The 19,364-nt window shown below is 43.6% G+C and overlaps 1 protein-coding gene across 1 annotated transcript in view; it reads right to left on the bottom strand.

The window, feature by feature from the left end:
- Positions 1-19,364, bottom strand: part of GPAT3 (glycerol-3-phosphate acyltransferase 3) — a 28,647-nt gene that overhangs the window by 4,272 nt on the left and 5,011 nt on the right. Inside the window, exons 3-8 of the mRNA XM_073340555.1 lie at positions 11,686-11,758; positions 8,853-9,123; positions 7,301-7,375; positions 5,791-5,880; positions 4,993-5,086; positions 2,425-2,540 (exon numbers count right to left, since the gene is read on the bottom strand). Of these exons, the coding sequence (XP_073196656.1) occupies positions 2,425-2,540; positions 4,993-5,086; positions 5,791-5,880; positions 7,301-7,375; positions 8,853-9,123; positions 11,686-11,758 (719 nt within the window). The remainder of the gene's footprint in view (positions 1-2,424; positions 2,541-4,992; positions 5,087-5,790; positions 5,881-7,300; positions 7,376-8,852; positions 9,124-11,685; positions 11,759-19,364) is intronic.

Here is a 19,364-nt window from a genome sequence, read left to right as displayed (position 1 = left end):
ACATTCAACAGAAACCAAAAGCCAATGTTTGATGCAACATATCACTGTGCATCTGTAATTCATAACAGGAATATCATTTGAGCCTAGATTCAGCTCCAAACATCCTTTAATATTTAGTCCTACCCAGTATTTCACCAATTATTCTTACTTCAAAGGGACATCTCCAGCTCTCTTGCGCATGGATCTGAGAGAGAGCGCATGCATGTGTGAGTTCACGTTTAGCCTCTATTAACGCTTCTGATTTTTAAGTGCAATAAGTAGAGCAAGTCAAAATTTGTAGGAAAGAGCCAGCAAGATTCCCCCCCCCCCCCCCGCCATGAAATATCGTGCTTTTGTGGCAAGCTCTAGTAATAAGTAGCTAATATACTGTGATAAGAAGAGGAAAGTTTTCAATAAGGGTGTTTGTGAAGAAGCACTTCTGTTGCAAGATTCACAAGCAATAACTGAGGGGTTAAAAACCAACAACAAGTATTTGAAGGGCTGACGCACTGAGAGGAAATAGTGTTAATGCAAGAGATGAATGGCATAAAGTTCAATTTAAGTTTTAGGCAGTCTATCCGGAAAAAACTTCTTGGCAGTAAGATACTTTAGGCTGTGGCACACTCAAGTGGTGGAAGCCCCACTGATTGCAATACTTAAACAGGCTGAGCAAAATATGCAAGTTTGATAAAAGCTAAATAATCTTGGTTCTAGTTATTTAATCATAGGTCTTCTCCATTTCTGAAATATCTATAATGCCCAAAATTCTCACCCCTTGATCTTGATTGAGTAGACTTTCTGGAATGCCCCTTCAATCTACCATTTTAGAAGCCAGGAAGGTGAAAGACAAGTTTATCCCTTATAAGACTACCCTGAAAATTCTACACAAAAAATTTAGGATGGGATACAGACACCTGGCATTGGAATCCAGCTCCAACCAGCAGGTGCTCCTTTGAATCAACCGGGGCAGAAACTTAGTTTGAAAGTTTTTTTTTGTTTGGAAGGTTATTATGATCAGGATGATTGGATAAAGATTTCATCTTCTGTCTTCTCCTCCCCCCCCCCCCAACCAAAAACAAAAAAACCCTTCCATTATCTTCTGTTAATGAAGTAGTTAGTGAAGGTATGCAAGAAGAGAAAGAAGGATGAGAGAATGATTCTCCCCAGTTAATGAGAGCTTCCCTCCCATGATGGGAGGTCAGCTATACCAGACTCAGATCTCTAAGGAGGAACAACTCCATTCCGGAGTCAGGAGAGCGATGCCCTTTACAACAAACCTGACGCTAGACTACAAACTTCATAGATACTTGAAATATAGCACTACTATTTCTATTGTACTGCGCTAAGGGAAAGTTCTTCTTTGCTACATGACTATACTGTTCTTTGAGGAAATCTTGCCCTTTCCAGGAGGAACTCAGTACTGTAGGTAACTTCATCTAAAACCGGCAAGTCTGTGGTTTTTAGAAGGCTCTAATTTAGAAGACATTTCAGCAAAAGCCACAGGTAATTCTATTTCATGATAAAATTAATATTTTGTGAGAAAAGTTCGGTTCCTACCTCCCAACAGTCCCAGTTTGGGATTTCATATGGCTTTTCCTTGACATTCGTGTGGGAAAACAATTTAGATTATAATTGTGGAAAGAAACAGCAAGACACTTGGGTACCTGCACACCAAGTGACCCTGGCAGCAGAGCTATCAGATTAACTCCACGTCAGAAGTCCTGTGCAGTCGCAACTGGAACATCTTTGTCACTAGAACCTTTTGTCCAAACTATTTTACTATAGGAAGAGATCCCAAGAGTGCTTAATGACTTTTTAAAATTTTTCCCCATTTCTGCAGTATCTCATTCGTTTGCAAGCACACACTTGCATATTCCGTCCCCATCTGTGGGTAACATCCAAGTTCCATTTCTGTTGCTAATTAGATGCAAAGTAATATTCCCAAAGAAAAATAGTGTAGGATTGCTCCCACAACTGTAATTTTTCCATTCACTGCATGCATGTTGCAAACAACTGCAATCCACATCACTCCAGACTATGGTAATACACAATCATAGAAGGAGGTTGAGTCCTGGTATTCCCAGTGTTTCTACAAGGTGTTTAGCATTTAGAACAAGATGGCCAGATATATTCACTGCAGATAAAGTGCTTCTACAGTCTAGCCTTTCACCCTCCAGAAGGGGCAAGATTGTTAGGCCACTGCCTATCATGCTGACCAATGACTTACCGTTTCCTTATTGCCCCCACCCTGCCTGTATGTCTGTCTCTTGTGTAATACTTGGGTTGTAAGCTCTATGGAGTAAGGGCCATCTTTTTGTTCTGTGTTCGTACAATGCGGTTCTGGCCCATGACTAGGGATCCCAGATGCTAGGATTGTTATAGTTAGAATAATGCCATTTTTCACAACTACAGCAGCACTCAGCTGAGTTATTGCCCATTCCTTACCTTTTTGTCACTAGGTGGCGGTCTTTCATTTCTGAGCGTTCAAACCAGACATGGGGACAGGCTTTGACCGTGGATCTCTGAATAAGTCCCATTAGACCCCCGTGAGCCTGGCCAACCTGCAAGCCCAAATGAGAGACTACTATACAAAACTCATGGCAAAATGAAAGTCCATCTGCTTAATGCCTATTTAAAATACAGCTATGTATCTCCCAAACTAGAGCTTTGCAATGTACAGAAAAAGAAATCCAGTAAAAGCATTCATTTCCTAGACACCTAGAAAATACAGTATTGGATAGTTGGTCTTTTAGCACTATTTAAATATTATACAACCACCGTTCAAACCCTGAATATATAGACAGTAAAAAGTAAAGAGGTAACTATTTTGTAAGCATTTACTTTTGTGCATCTTCAGGAAAAAATCACAAAAGACCCTTGAGTCTGCATTTTTCTGACGTGTCAGGTTTCCACTCACCCTCATGAACAGTCTCTGCACACAGCTAGAAATCCCTTTAAGCACGTTCAAACCAATATGGTGGCTACTAAAGGCACTTGAAGTTCTGCTTTTACAAAATAGTTTAGAGTTCGTACTGTCTTGGTCTCTTCATTATTTTGCACTAGGTCATCTCATACATATTAGGGTGAGCATATATCTGAGTACTAACGCATCTAAATTTGGAAAGTTTTACATGCTTTTGCATGCACACCAAGAACTCTGCAAAAACTGCATGAACAGAAAGATGTTACTCATAATGCAATTAGCATCAATACTTAAGAGAAGTCTTCCTCTTTCCATCCCAAACCTTGTCCTCTGCCTTTACTTTTATAACCTCTTGGGCAAAATATTTAGGGTACGTAAGTCTACCAGTGACTTACACAGATTTTAGGTACTGTCACTGAAGTGTTACCATAGGAAAGTTAACATTTACTAAAGATGAAAGTTAGCATTTCATACCATCTTTGTGCCATTACCACATCACAAGCTACATGGAGATGCCCCCATCTTAACCTGTTACTTCTGGGCATTTCACAATCCCAATAATTCAGCTACAAAAGTAGATTTCTATTCTGCATCTCATCCCTAGAGCACTACCTGTAGCCAGGCTCGAATGTCAGTCTTAAGCTGCAGGATGGACAGGCCACCACAAAAGATAGTCCGCTCCTGCCATTATTCGTGGGTGCCTTTTTACAGGCTGGACACACTGGATATATTTACACTGCAATAGAACATCTGCGACTGACTTGGGTTCGCTGGGCTCAGGTTGTGGGTTGTAAAAATTGCAGTATGGACTTGTCGGGCTTGGGCTCCAGGACCCTGAGAGGGTCTTCCCTCAGAACAAGTCTATCGCAGCAGAATGTTACTGGATTTGTTCTTTTGAATGACTAACACCCAGTTTAGTTAGGTCTTGACCCTCACAGCGGGCAGCTTTAGTAACACACACAAGAGCCAACATCCCTCTCCCACAGCCTTCTTCACAGATTCCACGACAACAGCAATAAGATGATCTGCTAGACAGATCAGATGGAAGCAGGAGTTTTACTTGACAAGCCATTCCTTCAGCACTACACCCAAAATACACCTCCAGCACTTGATCACAGGGGCTGAAGGAGGCCTGCTGCTAGGCCCCTTCATGAAAGTCAGAAGTAGTCTTAGTCACTATCAGGAATTAACTCCATTTTATCACTATCTGCTCTATTGTAATGCAGAGTGTCTCAGTCTGCATTTGAAGAGCAAGCCATTGCTGGTCAGGCACCTGTGCTGTCGAGTTATTCCCAGGTGCACTTTATGAACAGTGCATTCACAGCAATTCTACTGGCCACCAACTTTTAACCTTGACACCCGAGACAACCTTGCTCAAGGACCAAACACCCCCTTCCTTACTTACACTGAAAAAAGGATTGAGAGCAGAGGCTCAATTCTAGAGCATTGAGCAATAACTTAGGGTACGTCTACACCACAAATTTTGGCGTCATTGTAGGATGGATAGGCTTTAATCTAGCTAGCACGAGTAACATAGATGCAAAGATGCAGTGGGCATAGGCTCTAGCAGACTAGCAATCTGAGTGTGTAGCCCATTGGGTTTGTACTGGGGCTGCCAGCTTGTACTACCATATCTTCACCACTACGGTTACCTAAATTCATGAGGTTAAAGCTAGTGTAGATATGCCCAATCACACCTTCATCTGCCATGTAGACATACCTGAATCTTAACAATGCAGTGTAAAGAAATGCATTTTTAATAAGTGATCCAACAGATTCCATTTCTGTGACTTCTGCAGTGGTTCAAGATTCTCAGTTACACTTTGGTCTAAAGGGGCCAAGTGCTCATACATGACCTGGCAGAAGCCATGGAGTTTATCTGGGATCTCAGGATGCACGTTTATTCTGGGGAAAATCCTGCGAGAAGTCAGAGATCCTTCCCATATCAGAGGCTGGTGATCCACTGGGTTAGTACATAGCATTTATTCCAGACATCTGAAGTGAGACCCTAGTTTAGGTCACAAACTTTAGCGGCCTCCTCCTGATCGCTACTGTCTAAAACAACATTTAGAGGTTTTCACTTCTCATACCATTGCATAGCATCCATCGTTAGTCAGGATTAAAACATCTATTGGAGATGTGTGGTTGGCAACACATATACCTCCTTTCTGTGGTCTGTTTTCCCTGCAATGACAGGAAGCATCATTCACTTCACTGTACAAAACATAACTATGTTCCCTTTGTTGATTATATCAAGTGTCTCACTAGTTCCTGGGAGACTGCATTTCAGTGGAATAGTAACAGCAGCAGTTACAATAATTTTGTAGGCACCTGCAAGCTACAATATTGTTGTGATTATTTTCTAACCTACAGAAAATTGTTGGTGAACAAATTCTGTCCATTTACAGACTAGACCTGCTGTTAATGTAAACAGTGTTAAATAGCATTTGAACCATGCTTTGAGAATAATTTCTGGTAAGAGATTTAGTTGTCACACTATAAGCAAATAAGCAAACACTGAGCAAACACCTTCATCATTCAGCCACTCTATCTGTGTAGCAGAGTCATGCTAATTCCATACAGACTAATTAAAGTTCATTAAAAGAGGTCCTCGCTTTGAGACATACCACCACCGACATCACCAAAAAACAAATTACCCCCTTTGTCCTATTTGTCTAGAGTTATGTATCCTCTTTACCAGGGCCATCCCTACAGGGGCGTGGGGCCTGGGGCGGAAGTGACAGATTCGTCTTTTCCTGGACTGTCCAATCGCACCAGCCCGTGGGGCCCCACCAAAGCATGGGTGCCAGAGCCATCACCCCGAATCGTCCTACCCAAGGGATGGCTCTGCCCTTTACAGTAGTGGAGTGCAACACAGACTTACTCACTTGTTATGGTATGTGATGGTACCAGACAGAGCTCTGACGAGGATCCGGGAGCACGTCAGGTGAACCAGTTCGCTTAGCCAATCTTTAGCGCTGAAAGACACGTACACTTACACCTCCAAACAGTCTTGCAAGGGAATTATAATAGATGCCGTTTTCCTCAGCCCTTGCAAAGTGTTCCAGTTACAAGGACTAGGCCAAGACTTTACTGCAATAGTATAGTGTGTTTAGGGCAGTGGACTGGGATTCTGGGAACTTCGGTCCTATTCCCAGCTCTGCCACCAACCTGCCGCAACACCCTGGGCAAATCACTTCACCTCCCACTCGGTCTTGTCTATTGAGATAATTCTACTCCAACAAGCCTGCCATCTCAGAGCGTTTATTTTATATACACACACCCCAGCACAAAGGCAGCCCAACCAAGACTGACTCCCCAGAGGTGCTTCCATACTATAAAAAGTGGTGATGCCACTGGTAGAGACAACATACACAGCAGAGACCTCCCAGGCTCCTCTGGATAGCTTGGGGAGAAACCAGAGAGAGGGAGACCAGGGGAACAAGTGAAGGAAGGAGTGTTTAGCTGCTGTTCAGAGTAGCACTGCAGTTTAGAGTGACATTGGGGTTTCATTCTCAGTTATTTCCATACTGAGCATGCTCACTTCAAAGGTAAGGAGAGGGGGTTTTGTTGTTGTTTGCCTCCCTGCAAAGTCAACCTGGACCCTGACAAATCAAGCTGGACTCTGACAAGCATCAGTAATGAGAGGCCCTCCAGGCCAAGATAGATTCTCAGTTACACAGGTGCTATCCCCTTAAAATGGTGGGTTAGCACAAGTGTCACAACTGGAACTTAATTAACAGTTCTGTTGGTGCTGCAAAGGAGTACTAGAATCCAGCTCAAGGCCCAGAGCCAGGCTGGCCCTGCACATCCAAGGGAAATAAGACCACTTTTTCAAGACCGCCTTGATCACTAAAGAGAGAACGGAGAATATGCACAAGAAATATTTCCTTTCCCAGTCACTCTTTGGACTGGAATCACACTTCAGAGTTTCTCCATTGCAGCAAGTATTGTTTCCTTGTTTGTTGCCTCTGCACCTCTCCTTGCCCCACCTGACTTTCCCCATTTTGCCTGTCACGCTTGTCTTTTGCTTTCCCCTTCATCCTCCTCTGCTCCCAGGAACTCTGTTAGTCTCTCCTCTTACCAGCGCAGTACCACGTTTTCACCACCATATCCTTCACTGTTGACATTCTCCGCATACACCAGGAGTGGGCAAACTTTTTGGCCTGAAGTCCACATCAGCGTTCCACAAGCATATGGAGGGCCGGGTAGGGAAGGCTGTACCCCCCCACCCAATTCCCCCTTCAACTTCCTGCCCCCTGACTACCCTCCTCAGAACCCCCGACCTATCCAACCCGCCCACCCAACTCCTTGTCCCCTGACCACCCCCTCCTGGGACCCCAGGACCCCACCCAACCCAAACAGGTTAATTAAGGGGGAAAAAACCCACACACTTACCTGCTATTTGGCAACTGCCCTACAAGGGTGGTTCCCACAATCATTGAAACAATCCCAATGGCAGCCAAGGTAACACTAAAAACGAAAAGGAAGAGACCAGACTGTTTGTCTGCAGCAAGAAGATCCCTATTGGAGGGGAATTACAGTAATTCATGTCACAAAAACATCTAACTAGATGTACTAGAGAACATTAGAATGCTGAAGAGTATCTGATGAATATCTGAGCCCCTACAATAGTTTCAATTTTAAGATGGGGGACGGGAGTAAAAGGAGCAGTGCAAGACTCCACAGCAACGGTTGCAGCGTGATAACTTAAAAAGCCCTGTTTGTCATCGTTTCTTGCAGGACTCAGTTACCTCAAACTGCAGAGTGATCATTTCACATTCGTGCATATGTGACAGAGGCCCAGTGGTGGGTTACTGCTGCGTTTCAGTAACCCACCACTGGGTTACTGGTCAGACCCGACATGCTCACTGCACCTAACACATTGTTGCCATAATCTGTATCGTAAAGGGGTCATGTAATATCATTGGAAAACTCCTCCCTGATCATTAATATTCTTGCACGATATACCTATGTCCGGTAAATCTACAAGTTATACAGATGTGCTGAAAATGTGACTAAAACATGTTTAAACCAGACACCTCAGGGGAAGTCGATAAACAGGGTTTTTCCAGACAAAGGGGCCAACACTTCAAGCCAGGTATGGCCAAGGACAGTGGCCAAGGACAGTGGGCTATTCATTCGTATCTGCGATTGCAAGAAGATCATTTGCATTGTGAAAGTCACAAGCAGGAAAGTGCCAGTGTGGCATCTCCGTGGATGTAACACCCAGCGGGGGAAGGAACTCTATCTGGGGATACCTTTCAGAAGCCGACGACATTTCAAAAGTGTACTGGACTATAAAGAGCAGGGGAGAAAACCCAAAAGTTATCCATGATTATCCAAGATGGCTAAAAGTCTCTGGAAATTGACTATAGGTGAGAAACCTGCTTAGACCAAGAATGTAGCCTTCTGAAATTAAATTTAATTTTAGAAGCGTATTTTTATTTGTGTGTTTGTCACCATTTCTAGCTTTATTTCTTACACTTGGTATGACTTAAGTCTATGCCCTTTTGTTAAGAAACTGGTCTGCCTTTTACCGTAAACGAACTCAGTGCTTTGACTGAAATGGAAGGATTGTCAGCTACAGCTAAGTTAATAAGCTGCTCTCTGTACTATTGCTTTGAAGGAGCAGCAAACTAGATCAGGTTTTGTGGATGCTACAATAAGAGGGGCTGCAGAAAGATGTTCTTGGGGGGAGAATTTGGGGCTGGAAAGGTTGGTGAGTTCCCCTTACAAAGAGTAAGTGGGTGGTGGGAGCCTGGGTGAGACCTCCATGCTTGTAGGCTGGCTGTTGGTGTCAGGGCTGAGAGCTACAGCAGCAGAGCATTCTAGGTGCTTAGAGTTGCAAGAAGTGTTGGCTGAACCCCTTACCGGCCTGGGTGAACCCCAGCGTGTCACCACATACATACATACACATGAAAACCTAGCTTCCCAGCACTTGGCTCACCGAAGAGGCAGCAGAAGACAGTAGCGGATGAGGACCCCGAGGACCCATACTATAGTCAGACGCAGGCTGATGTACTGGAAGTTGACATTAGTCCTTGTAAGGAGGTTCCAAGAGACTAGTTCCTCTGAAGAAAACCTTTGGGTGACTTCATCTTCCACAATAGCTTCAATCCCCTTCTTGGAGAAATAGAACACATCGGAGAGTTCAAAGTCTACTCTGTGCAGGCCCGCGATCTCCTTCTCCATAGTGGTTTCATCTCTCTGTATGATGCCTTAATAACAGAAATGTGAGGAAATCACTAGATAATTGAACAGAGAATGGATTTAAACAGTTGTCCTGTTGTCACAAAGGATTACTTGCTGCTCTGTGCCGCTCAGATAATGACCTAACAATATCAGAGCCACGTATGTTTGACTGCCAGAATAGTGTGTCATAGATTTGCAAATACTATGCAGCAGGTCAGTTCTTCATCACGCCACCCCCAAAACGCAGACACTTATGCAACAAGGCAGACTCTTTCCTTCCTGTCTGCTCTCTCCCTGTGGGTTTCCTAAACCATGGATAGGATGAACATTAGAAACTAATCCACGTGTCCTCACCACAGCTCCAGAGTCACCCCACAGAGAAGATACAGGTGGGTACTCTCATCCTTGCTTCAGTTATTCTGGAAGATACATATGCTTTGTCCCTTAGGACAATAGCAGCTTAGGACTAGATGCAAGCAGTGCTCCACTTGGAAAAGTATAGAACAGAGACCCAATCTCATTTACATTAAGGTCCCTTTACACCACTCTGGCAATACAATAGAGCCTTCCAGTGTAAATTACACTTACTCCAAGACCACTTTGCACTGCCAGAGAAATGTAACTGTGACTTGGGCACAGATTTCTCCTCCCCCAATGCTGCAAACCATATTTAAAGTGTTCATTCTCCACTCCCCAGCATCTTTCCTACCCCTGGCATCTGTTTGCGTTGGACAATTTTGTTCACCACCACCCCAAGATGGTGGTGGCTAAAACCTGAAGAGCTGCTGAAAACAACTCATCTTTGGCCAGACTTGCAGCTAGCCTGCATTTGGCACCAGTTCAGCCCCACCCCTGGTCAGCAGTAGCTCACAAGCCACAATTGTATTCACTTAACTGAGAAAAATCCTGCAGGCAGTTGTACCAACAGTTCCTGTAAGAAAGCAGAGCCCTACCCCCTACTATTTTATTTCATAAGATGATAAAAATTGAACTGCAACATTTGAACTTTGTCCATGTAGTGCAAAGGGAGCCAAGAACAACATAAGGAGTTGTTCAGAGTTGCATTAGAAGTGGCAATATTCATTGCCCAACGTTTTTATTATGGTATAATAATAATCAAACAGACCTGTGCCATTGCTGGGTACCTCTTGGAGATCAGGGACAAAGTGTAAGTGCTGACTAGAGCTGAAGTCCTGCTTACGCAAGATGTTTTGAGGAAATCAGTAGCAGGCGTAGCCACACATGAGCTGTCTACTGATGTGATCTAGTGTTTAACTGAGAGGCAGAATGACCTTGTGGTTGGGACACTGAACCGGGATCAATACCAGAGTTCAGTTCCCAGTTTGGCCAGACTACATGGCCTGGGGCAAGTCACTTGACTTCTGAGCTTCAGGCTCTGTCTACACTACCACTTTTGTCAGTCGGGGTGTGGAAACAAAACAAAAAAACAAAAACAAAACACCATACACCTCCCTGACTGACATCAGTTTCACCAACAAAAGTGCTGGTGTGGACAGCGCTATGTGGGCAGGATTGAGTCTCCTGCCAATGCAGCTAGCGCCACTTGTTGGGGGTGGTTTAATTATGCCTGCAGGTTCCTGCCATCAAAGAGCGGCTACGTGGGAGACCTTATAGCAGCACAGCTGCACCACGAAACCTGTGCTGCTGTAAAGGGCCGTAGCGTAGACATCGCCGCAGATCCCATCTGCGAAGTGCACATAATGCTCACTCCCGCCCTTAGCCTCCCTCTATTAACTAGGTTTTGCCACCCTTCGCACTGAGCAATACCTTACATAAGCAGGCCTACTGAAATAAATGGTGCTATTCTTGGAGTACAGTACTATTCCATGTAAATAATGTTATATTTAGACCCTGCCCTGCAACCGAGTGCAGAGTGACTAAACCATTTAAAGACAGTCACAAGTAAGAGTGGCAGAATCAAACCCTTAGCTCAGGAGTAGCCAGCCTGAGAAGGAGCCAGAATTTACCAGTGTACATTGCCAAAGAGCCACAGCAATATGTCAGCAGCCCCCCAATCAGCTCTCCCCTGCCCCGCAGCACCTCTCGCCCACCAGAAGCCCCGCCCCATCAGCACCTCCCCTTCCCTCCTTGCACCTCCCAATCAGCTGTTTCGTGGCATGCAGGAGGCTGAGGTGGGGAGGGGGGAGAGGCACGGCAGGCTCAGGGGAGGGGATGGAAAGGGGTGGAGTGGGGGCAGGGCCTGTGGCAGAGACAGGGGTTGAGCGGTGAGCACTCCCTGGCCCACTGGAAAGTTGGCGCCTGTAGCTCCAGCCCCGAGTTGGTGCCTACACAAGGAGCTGCATAGTAACTTCTGAAGAGCTGCATGTGGCTCCGGAGCCCCAGGTTGGCCGTCCCTGCCTTAGGCTGCAAGATCCCTGGGGGCAGAGCCTGTATTTTACTAGGTGCCTGACAGTGTCAGCTACAGTGGGTCCCCGATCTTAGGCCTCTGGGCGCTACAATAGTAATTTAAGAAGATTAGTAGCTCCTTATTCCCCCCCATTTTAAAATCTGTTCCTCATTTTCCTCAGGTTAATATTACTGAGACATTCTTCATTCAAAATTCTTACCACCGAAAGCAGAGTTCTTAAGTGCCTTTGCCTGCTCCTGTTTGACTCCTTTCTGGATTCGTATTGTGGCCCACTGTTCAAGAGAAAAAAAGTGTGCATTTAAGAGATAGCATTTGATGTTGTAACATTTGCTCACCATTAAAAGAACTTCCTATAGGGTAAGCGGTACTTCCCTTGAAAGCCATCTGCATTAAGTTCTCTTCACTAGACAGACAAACCATCACACACACCACCTCTGATTTTGTTCCTGTTCTTAAGTGTCTTGGTACAGATAAAATCCTGCCAGCAAGAGTCAGTGGAAAACAGTCGTCCTAGACTCACTCTGCCAACTTTAATAGAACAGAATGCCAGTTCAAAGTCAAGAGTACACATCACCACAGGATTTTTTTAAAAAGGTTTCATTAGTGGTCCTCAGCATCCAAGCAGATCAGAGACCAAGCAGCTATAAGCCATGCCCCAGCTGCCAGAGTCATATTAGGTCAGTAGAACCTCAGCTTAGAGTGGGGGATGTGTGTAGAGGGAATACTCTATTGCTCATGGCTACAGAGATAAGCTAGAGATAAGGGAGTTTGATTTTGTGCGAGTAGACAGTTGGTAACCCTAGTCCCAAGGTTAATGGGAGCTACCACCCCCTTCCTCCCAGTCTTCTTTTCTCAAAACGAAACATGCCCCTTTTTTTAACCTTTCCTCATAGGTCAGGTTTTCTAAGCCTTTTATCATTTGTTGCTCTCCTCTTGACCTTCTCCAGATTGTCCGCATCCTTCTTAAGGTATGGTACCCTACACTGAACACACTTCTCCAGCTGAGGTCTGACCTGTGCTGAATAGAGCGAGATATTCTCTCCCATATCTTACATGGGACACTACTGTTAATACACCCCGGAATGATATTAGCTTTTATTGCAGCTGCACCACACTGTTGACTCATATTCCATTTCTGATCCACTATCATCCCCAAATCCTTTCCAGCAGCATTGCCAGCTAGACAGTTATTCCCTATTTTGTAGTCGTGCATTTGAGGGGGGGTTCCCCTTAAATGTAGTACTTTGCACTTACCTTTATTGAATTTCATCTGGTTGATTCCAGACCAATTCTCCAATTGGTCAAGATCATTTTGAGTTCTAATCTGTCCTGAGTTCTTGCAACCCCACCCATCTTGATGTCATCTGCAAATTTTATAAGCATACTCTCCACTCCAAGTCATTAATTAAGATGTTGACTAGTACCAGTTCCAAGACAGACCCTGTGGGACCCCTTTATATACATACTCCTAGTTTGACAGCAGATAGCTACTCAGAGTATGATCTTTCAATCTGTTGTGCACCTAGTTTATAGGAATTTGATCTGGACCACATTTCTCTAATTGCTTATGACAATATCATGTTGGACTGTGTCAAAAGCTTTACTAAAAATCAAGATACATGACATCTACAGCTTCCCCCCCTTCCACTAGGCCAGTAAACCTGTCAAAGAAAGACCTTAGGTTGGTTTAGCATGATTTGTTCTTGATAAATCCATGGTGGCTATTCCTTATAACCCTATTGTCCTCATGGTTATTAAAAAGTGATGGTTAACAATTTGTTCCAGTATCTTTTCAGGTATCAAAGTTAGGCTGATTGGTCTAATTCCTGAGGTCCTCTCGGTTCCACTTTTTAAAGACAATACTAGATTTGCCCTTCTCCAATCCTCTGTGAGCTCACCTGTCCTCCAAAGATAATTGCTAATGGTTCTGAGATTACTTCAAGAACGAGCTGAAGTACTCTTAGGGTGAATTTTGTCAGGACCTGCCAACTTGTATATATTGAACCTATTTTTTCCCCCTCTATTCTGCAATGTGTTCCTTCCCCCAGTTGTATTAACTGTGACCTGGTCCCAATCAGCCTTTTTATTCAAGTTTGATACAAAAGAGACATTGAACACCTCAGTCTTCTTGATGTCATCAGTTATTAGCTCTTTTTCCCTATTAAGTAGAGAGCCTATACTTTCCTTTGTTTTTCTCTTGCTCCCAATGGAGTTATAGAGCTACATGTTGCTTTAATCCCTTCTCTCAAATAGTTTTAATAGACAGCATTTGTACCTCTGCTGGGATTCCCTCTCCCAGGAAACCGCATGAAGGTATCCAAGATGCTCATGCCATCACATGCAGCTTCTCTTCCCTCACCCCTTCCATCCTATGCCAAGACAAAACTTTTGGGGGCAGGCAGGGCCAGATTAAGTCAGGGACTTTAAGGGCTGCAGCCCAGGGCCACGGCTCAAGCAGGGCCCCACAAAAATAAATCAGGCAGCGATCTCCAACTCTGGGCCGCTAAAAGTCTCACAGTGCAGCGAGGTGCTCAGGCTGCCTGCCTGCCAGCAGGCCATAGCCCCACGTTGCTCCCAGAAGCCGCTGGCTGCTAGCACATCTCTGTAGCCCCTGGCAAGGGGAAGGAGGCGGCGGCAGCTCCACACACTGCCCCCACCCCCAGCACCATCCCTGCAGCTACAGGGGTGTCGCTTGCAGGCATGGGCAGTGCACGGAGTGCATGCTGTCCCCCTCCTCCCAGGGGCCACAGAGATGTGCTAGCAGCTGACCACTTATGGGAGCAGCATGGGGCTACGGCAGGCAAGCAGCCCGCCTGAGCCCTGCTGCGCTGCCAGCCAGAGGCTGCCTATTGTAAGCACCTCCCGGCCAAAGCCTGCACCTCACACCCCCTCCTTCACCCCGACCCCCTGCCCCAGATCAGAATCCCCCTCCCTCTCCCTGTATACTGAGTTGTATACAAACTCCCTCCCAGACCCTGCACCCCAATCCCCTGCCCCCTCCTGCACCGAACTCCCTCCCAGGAAAAAGACTTTTATACAGAGGCCCCACAAAATCTAATAACCCCAGGCCCACAGGAGAGTTAATCCAGCCCTGGGGGCAGGAAATGTCTATTATATCTGTACAGTGCAGAGCAATAGGTCAGACCGGGACCCACTTTTGGCCTCTAGGTATTACCTTTTTCAAATAAATGGCAAAAATATGAATTACAGTAAGTGGCATCCATGATGTAAAGTTCTATCTTTCACTTCTGGTCCAGGCTAGACACACTTTGGTACGTATATTGGGTTTTTTCCCCAGCCAGTTGTCTTAGAGTAGTGATCAGAGATAAGTTTTGATCCCTACCTGTTTTGCATGAGAAAAGATAGGAATCAATAAAGTCACCAATTTAGAGTTTAGATGGAGCAGATGGTGTCTCATTTGGAAGCATTCCTGATAAAGTTTTAATGTTATTGCTGCACTACTTTAGACACAGCTAAATCCATATTAAAGGCAGAATCAAATAGGTCTCAACACAGCAGAAATCAGTAGCAATCCCGAAAACACAGGATATTGAGACATGCATCTGTAGTGTTTGCAACATCACAATGTACAGCAATGCTTTGCAAGAGAGGCAGCGATCTTCAAGGCAAATAAAAATTGAAGTGTAAAGTAAAGTAAAAAAGGTAACATCTACAGCTAAGACATGCTTGTCTGTCCTTCTCAAAGGGTACATTTCATTTGTCATTTTATGCTATTTTAGAGCATAAAATTGCTATAAAATAGCCTGATCTGGGAGCTCCATAGCCACTTTTCCTACACAAAATCTGCTATACCATAGCAGAGTCTGGATTAAAATCAGATTGCAATGTGCTTGGTGGGACACACAAAAAGAAAGGAAATTTCATCATTTTCTTGAATTCATGCCTTGGTAGGAGGAGTATTTACGAGGGGGAGAAACTGCTACCATGTAACACTACCTAGTCACAAACATCAGAACCATGGTTAAAACACTCATTGCAGTCTTTCAGTATAAACTAGACCAAGCCACTTACAGCACATGAACAACGGAGCAAGGTTCTTTACAACAAAAAGCTACCATGTTGTAGCTTGACCTGAGGCACAAGGGGAAATACTCTACCTAGTCACTAGTTTCCAGGAAATGTTTTGTGCAATAGTATTTCTTGAAACATGAGCAATATTGCAAGATTTTGCAAGTTTGATATGGTTTCTGGCATTCTTCCCCCCTCCTCCCCTCTTTCTTGTGCTTGTTTCAAGAAGCTGAGCAAAAAAAAAAAAAAAAGAAAAGAAAAAAAGGCGGGGGAGGGGGGACGGCAGCTAAGCAGGTTTTTTCAGAAATCAGATCTGCTGTCTGCTCTATCCACACAAGCATTGAAACTCTACAAGGCAGCACTTCCCAGCCCCTGACCTGGAAATGTGTAGCCTCAGGTAGCTAATATTTTGGAAGTCATCAACTGTGACACCTAAGGAAGGAAATGTGACAGATACGGCAATTTCCTGCATTAGCCTGGATATACCTTACTGAATCAAGTTAATCCAATTTAGGACTTCATTGTATTAAAAATTAAAATTTATGTACAATCCCACAAGGATACAAAATGTCTCTAGGGAGGAGACCTGACAATGTAATCCCTGGCAAATGCTGCACTTCAAAGAACTACTGTATTTGAAATAATGTGAACTTTTAAACATAAATACAGCCATATGAAGTAAGACCAACGGCCCACATAGCCCCATGTCCAGTCTTAAATAGGTGCTGAAACTAGGGATGCTGCTGCAACCCCCGTCTTAAAGTAGTAAGAAACCCAAAGACATGGTTTCCGCTTTGAGCTCCTCCTGCCTATAAAAATTGTTCCAGCACCACTGCTGTCCTCCACCAGTGGCCAGTGCCAGATACTTCAGAGGGAGTAATCAGGGCAATTTATCAAATTATCCACCCCCTCTCATCCAGTCCCAGCTTCTGGCAGTCAGAGGTTTAGGGACACCCAGAACATGGGGTTGCATCCCTGACCATCTTGGCTAATAGCCATTGATGGAGTTATCCTCCATGAACTTCTCTATCACTGGGTTCAAAAAAAGACCTTTTGGCCTTCATAACATCTCATGTCAATGAGTTCCACGGGTTGACTGTGCATAGTGTGAAAAAGTATTTCCTTATGGATGTTTTAAATTTGCTACCTATTAATTTCATTGGGTGACCAGGGTTCTTGTGGTTTGTGAAGGGATAAATAACTCTTCCTCATTCACTTTCTCTGCACCAGTCATGATTTTATAGACCTCTATCATACCCCACCCCCCCTTAGTTGTCTCTTTTCCAAGTGACCAGTCCTAGCCTTTTTAACCTCTCTTCATATGGAAGTTTTTCCATATCCCTCATCATTTATGCCCTTTTCTGGACTTTTTCCAATTCTAATATAACTTTTTTGAGACGGGGTGACCAGAACCCCATGCAGTATTCAAGGTGTGGGTGTACCACAGATTTACAGTGGCATAATGATATTGTCTGTCTTATTATCGATCCCTTTCCTAATGGTTCCTAACCTTGTTAGCTCTTTTTTTTAATTATTATTATTATTGCTGCTGCACATGGAGGGCATGTTTTCAGAGAACTATTCAAAGAGATGTCAAGATGTCTTTCTTGGTGGTAAAAGCTAATTTAGACCCATTCATTTTGTATGGATAGTTGGGATTTTTTTCCCCAGTGTGCATTACTTGGCATTTATCAAGATTGAATTTCATATGCCATTTTGTTGCCCAGTCACGTAGTTTTGTGAGATCCCTTTGTAAGTCTCCACAGTCTGCTTTGGACTTAGCTAGCCAGAGTAATTTTGTATCAGTTGCAAACTTTGCCACCTCAATGTCCCAGTACAGATTCCACTTGAACAACACTGGTCCCTGTACAGATCCTTTGAGATCCTGCTACTTACCGCTTATCTGTGAAAACTGCCCATTTAGTTCTACCCTTCTATAGCTAGGCTGCTATATACTTTTAGAGCTGTGCCTAAAGCATTAGCCAAACCAGAGCATTCTATTTCAGAAAGGTATTTTTTATTCAGTGCATACCAAACTATCCTTCATACTAATGAAAGTCACATATGCACATTCCTGAGAGAATATATTGTACATCACAAGACAAAGTCAATCTTAGTTGAGAAAGACTTGACAATGCCTTTTGTGAACAAAGGTTCTTCCTGACTTTTGTTACCATTGCCTAAGATCACAGACACTTTAAAAAAAAAATTTAAAAAAAAACCTTTTTAAGCTCAGTTTGACTTTGGCTTTCCTAAGCACTGAGAGATGCTACAAAGCTAGACCACAAATTATTAGAAACAGTTTAGAGGCTTTCCACACAGTGCTATTTGAAACTCTAGCAGAGCAAGCATAGGAAAAGCAGGTCTTGTTGCTTGGTTAAAACTGAGCAAAGAAGCATCTGCAGTTAAAGGACAAGAGCAGTAATTAGAAGCAAAGACCAGTCAAGTTCTCAGAAGTACAGCATTAGAAACATCGGTCCTTGCTTCAGCTATCTGTTCCGCGGTGCCATCCTAGAGGGATGCAGGCAGGTTGTATTTAGACCAGATGTTTCTATGCTACTTTTGTATGCTGGGGGGGAGGGAGGGGGAAGAAAGAGGAAAAGAAGAGGGCAGAAGATGATCTCAAGAACAAAAGAAATGGCTCTTAAAAAGAGAGAGTTTCCCCTGCACTGCAAACAAGGCAGTGTTGTTTAATGCAACAGAATCGGAAAGTGAAGTCAATTAGGGTTTTTTGCATTGGTCGGGGAGGAGGAACAGAAATCCGCTATTAGCCCATGTACCTTTAGTTATACAGTAAGAACAGGCACATTAGGACTTAATAATAATAATAATTTTTTAAAAAAGCAGCTCTATTAGAAGCCCTCACGAGTGAGAGTTATAGGAGATCAAGGGTATTTTCTACATTTAATAAGTTAAAAGGTTTTGAAATTTCAAACAAAGAAAATCCAAATGGAAGACACTTAACTCTGTTTAACAAATTGTTCTATCCTACATAGCTCTGAATTCCTACCTCTCTCTGCTAGAGAGCCGTGCAATGATAAAAAACAAGGAGTTAAAGGCATTTGCGGATGCTGTCCAGCAGAGCTGTGTGAATAATGAATTTTTGGTTTGCTAGCAATTCTCTCTCACACACACACACTTCTGGTCAAATGATACATTTTTGTTTTGACAAAATGGAATGTTTTGTTTTGATATTGACTATTTAAATATTTTCAATAACATGACATTTTAAAATAAAAAGTTGTTTTAAACCAAACATTCAAAATGTTGGGTTTTGAACATACCAAAATATTCCATTTTGTTTTCTTCCTCTTGAGGGGCAGCAATTGTTTCCACTGAAACAGTTTGTCAAAACTGACAGGAGTTCACAAAATGTTTTAGTGCTGAGGAAATAGCAGTTTTGTTTTGTTTTTTAAAAAACAGACGTTTTGGCCAATATTATTCACTAAAACCATGACTAGGGAAGCAAAATGTATTCATTCACCAGTTTTGTTAGCCACATGAAGATTTATATGTTTAAACCAGTTAGATTATACAACCTCCACTCCCTCTTACGCAAATACATAACACATTTTTGTTGTTTGTACCTTACTGGGTTTCCGAGAAAGGAAAGGGTGCAATTTACCTAGAATTTAAGGCCAGAAGGGACCATTGTGACCTAGTCCTGCATGGCACAGGCCACAGAATTTCATGAAGTGCTTCCTGCATCAAACCCATAGCATCTGGTTGAGATTTTTAGAAACAAACCAAAAAAACAACACCTAATCTTTAAAATATTACATGACAAAGAAACAAAAATGACCACATCCCTAGGTAAGTTGTTCTAATGATTATTACAATTAGTCAGTG

The sequence above is a fragment of the Lepidochelys kempii genome, chromosome 4, assembly GCF_965140285.1.
Source record: "Lepidochelys kempii isolate rLepKem1 chromosome 4, rLepKem1.hap1, whole genome shotgun sequence".
Classification (NCBI taxonomy): domain Eukaryota; kingdom Metazoa; phylum Chordata; order Testudines; family Cheloniidae; genus Lepidochelys; species Lepidochelys kempii.
The sequence above is the reverse complement of the archived record's forward strand: the minus strand, read 5'-3'. Positions and strand labels throughout refer to the sequence as shown.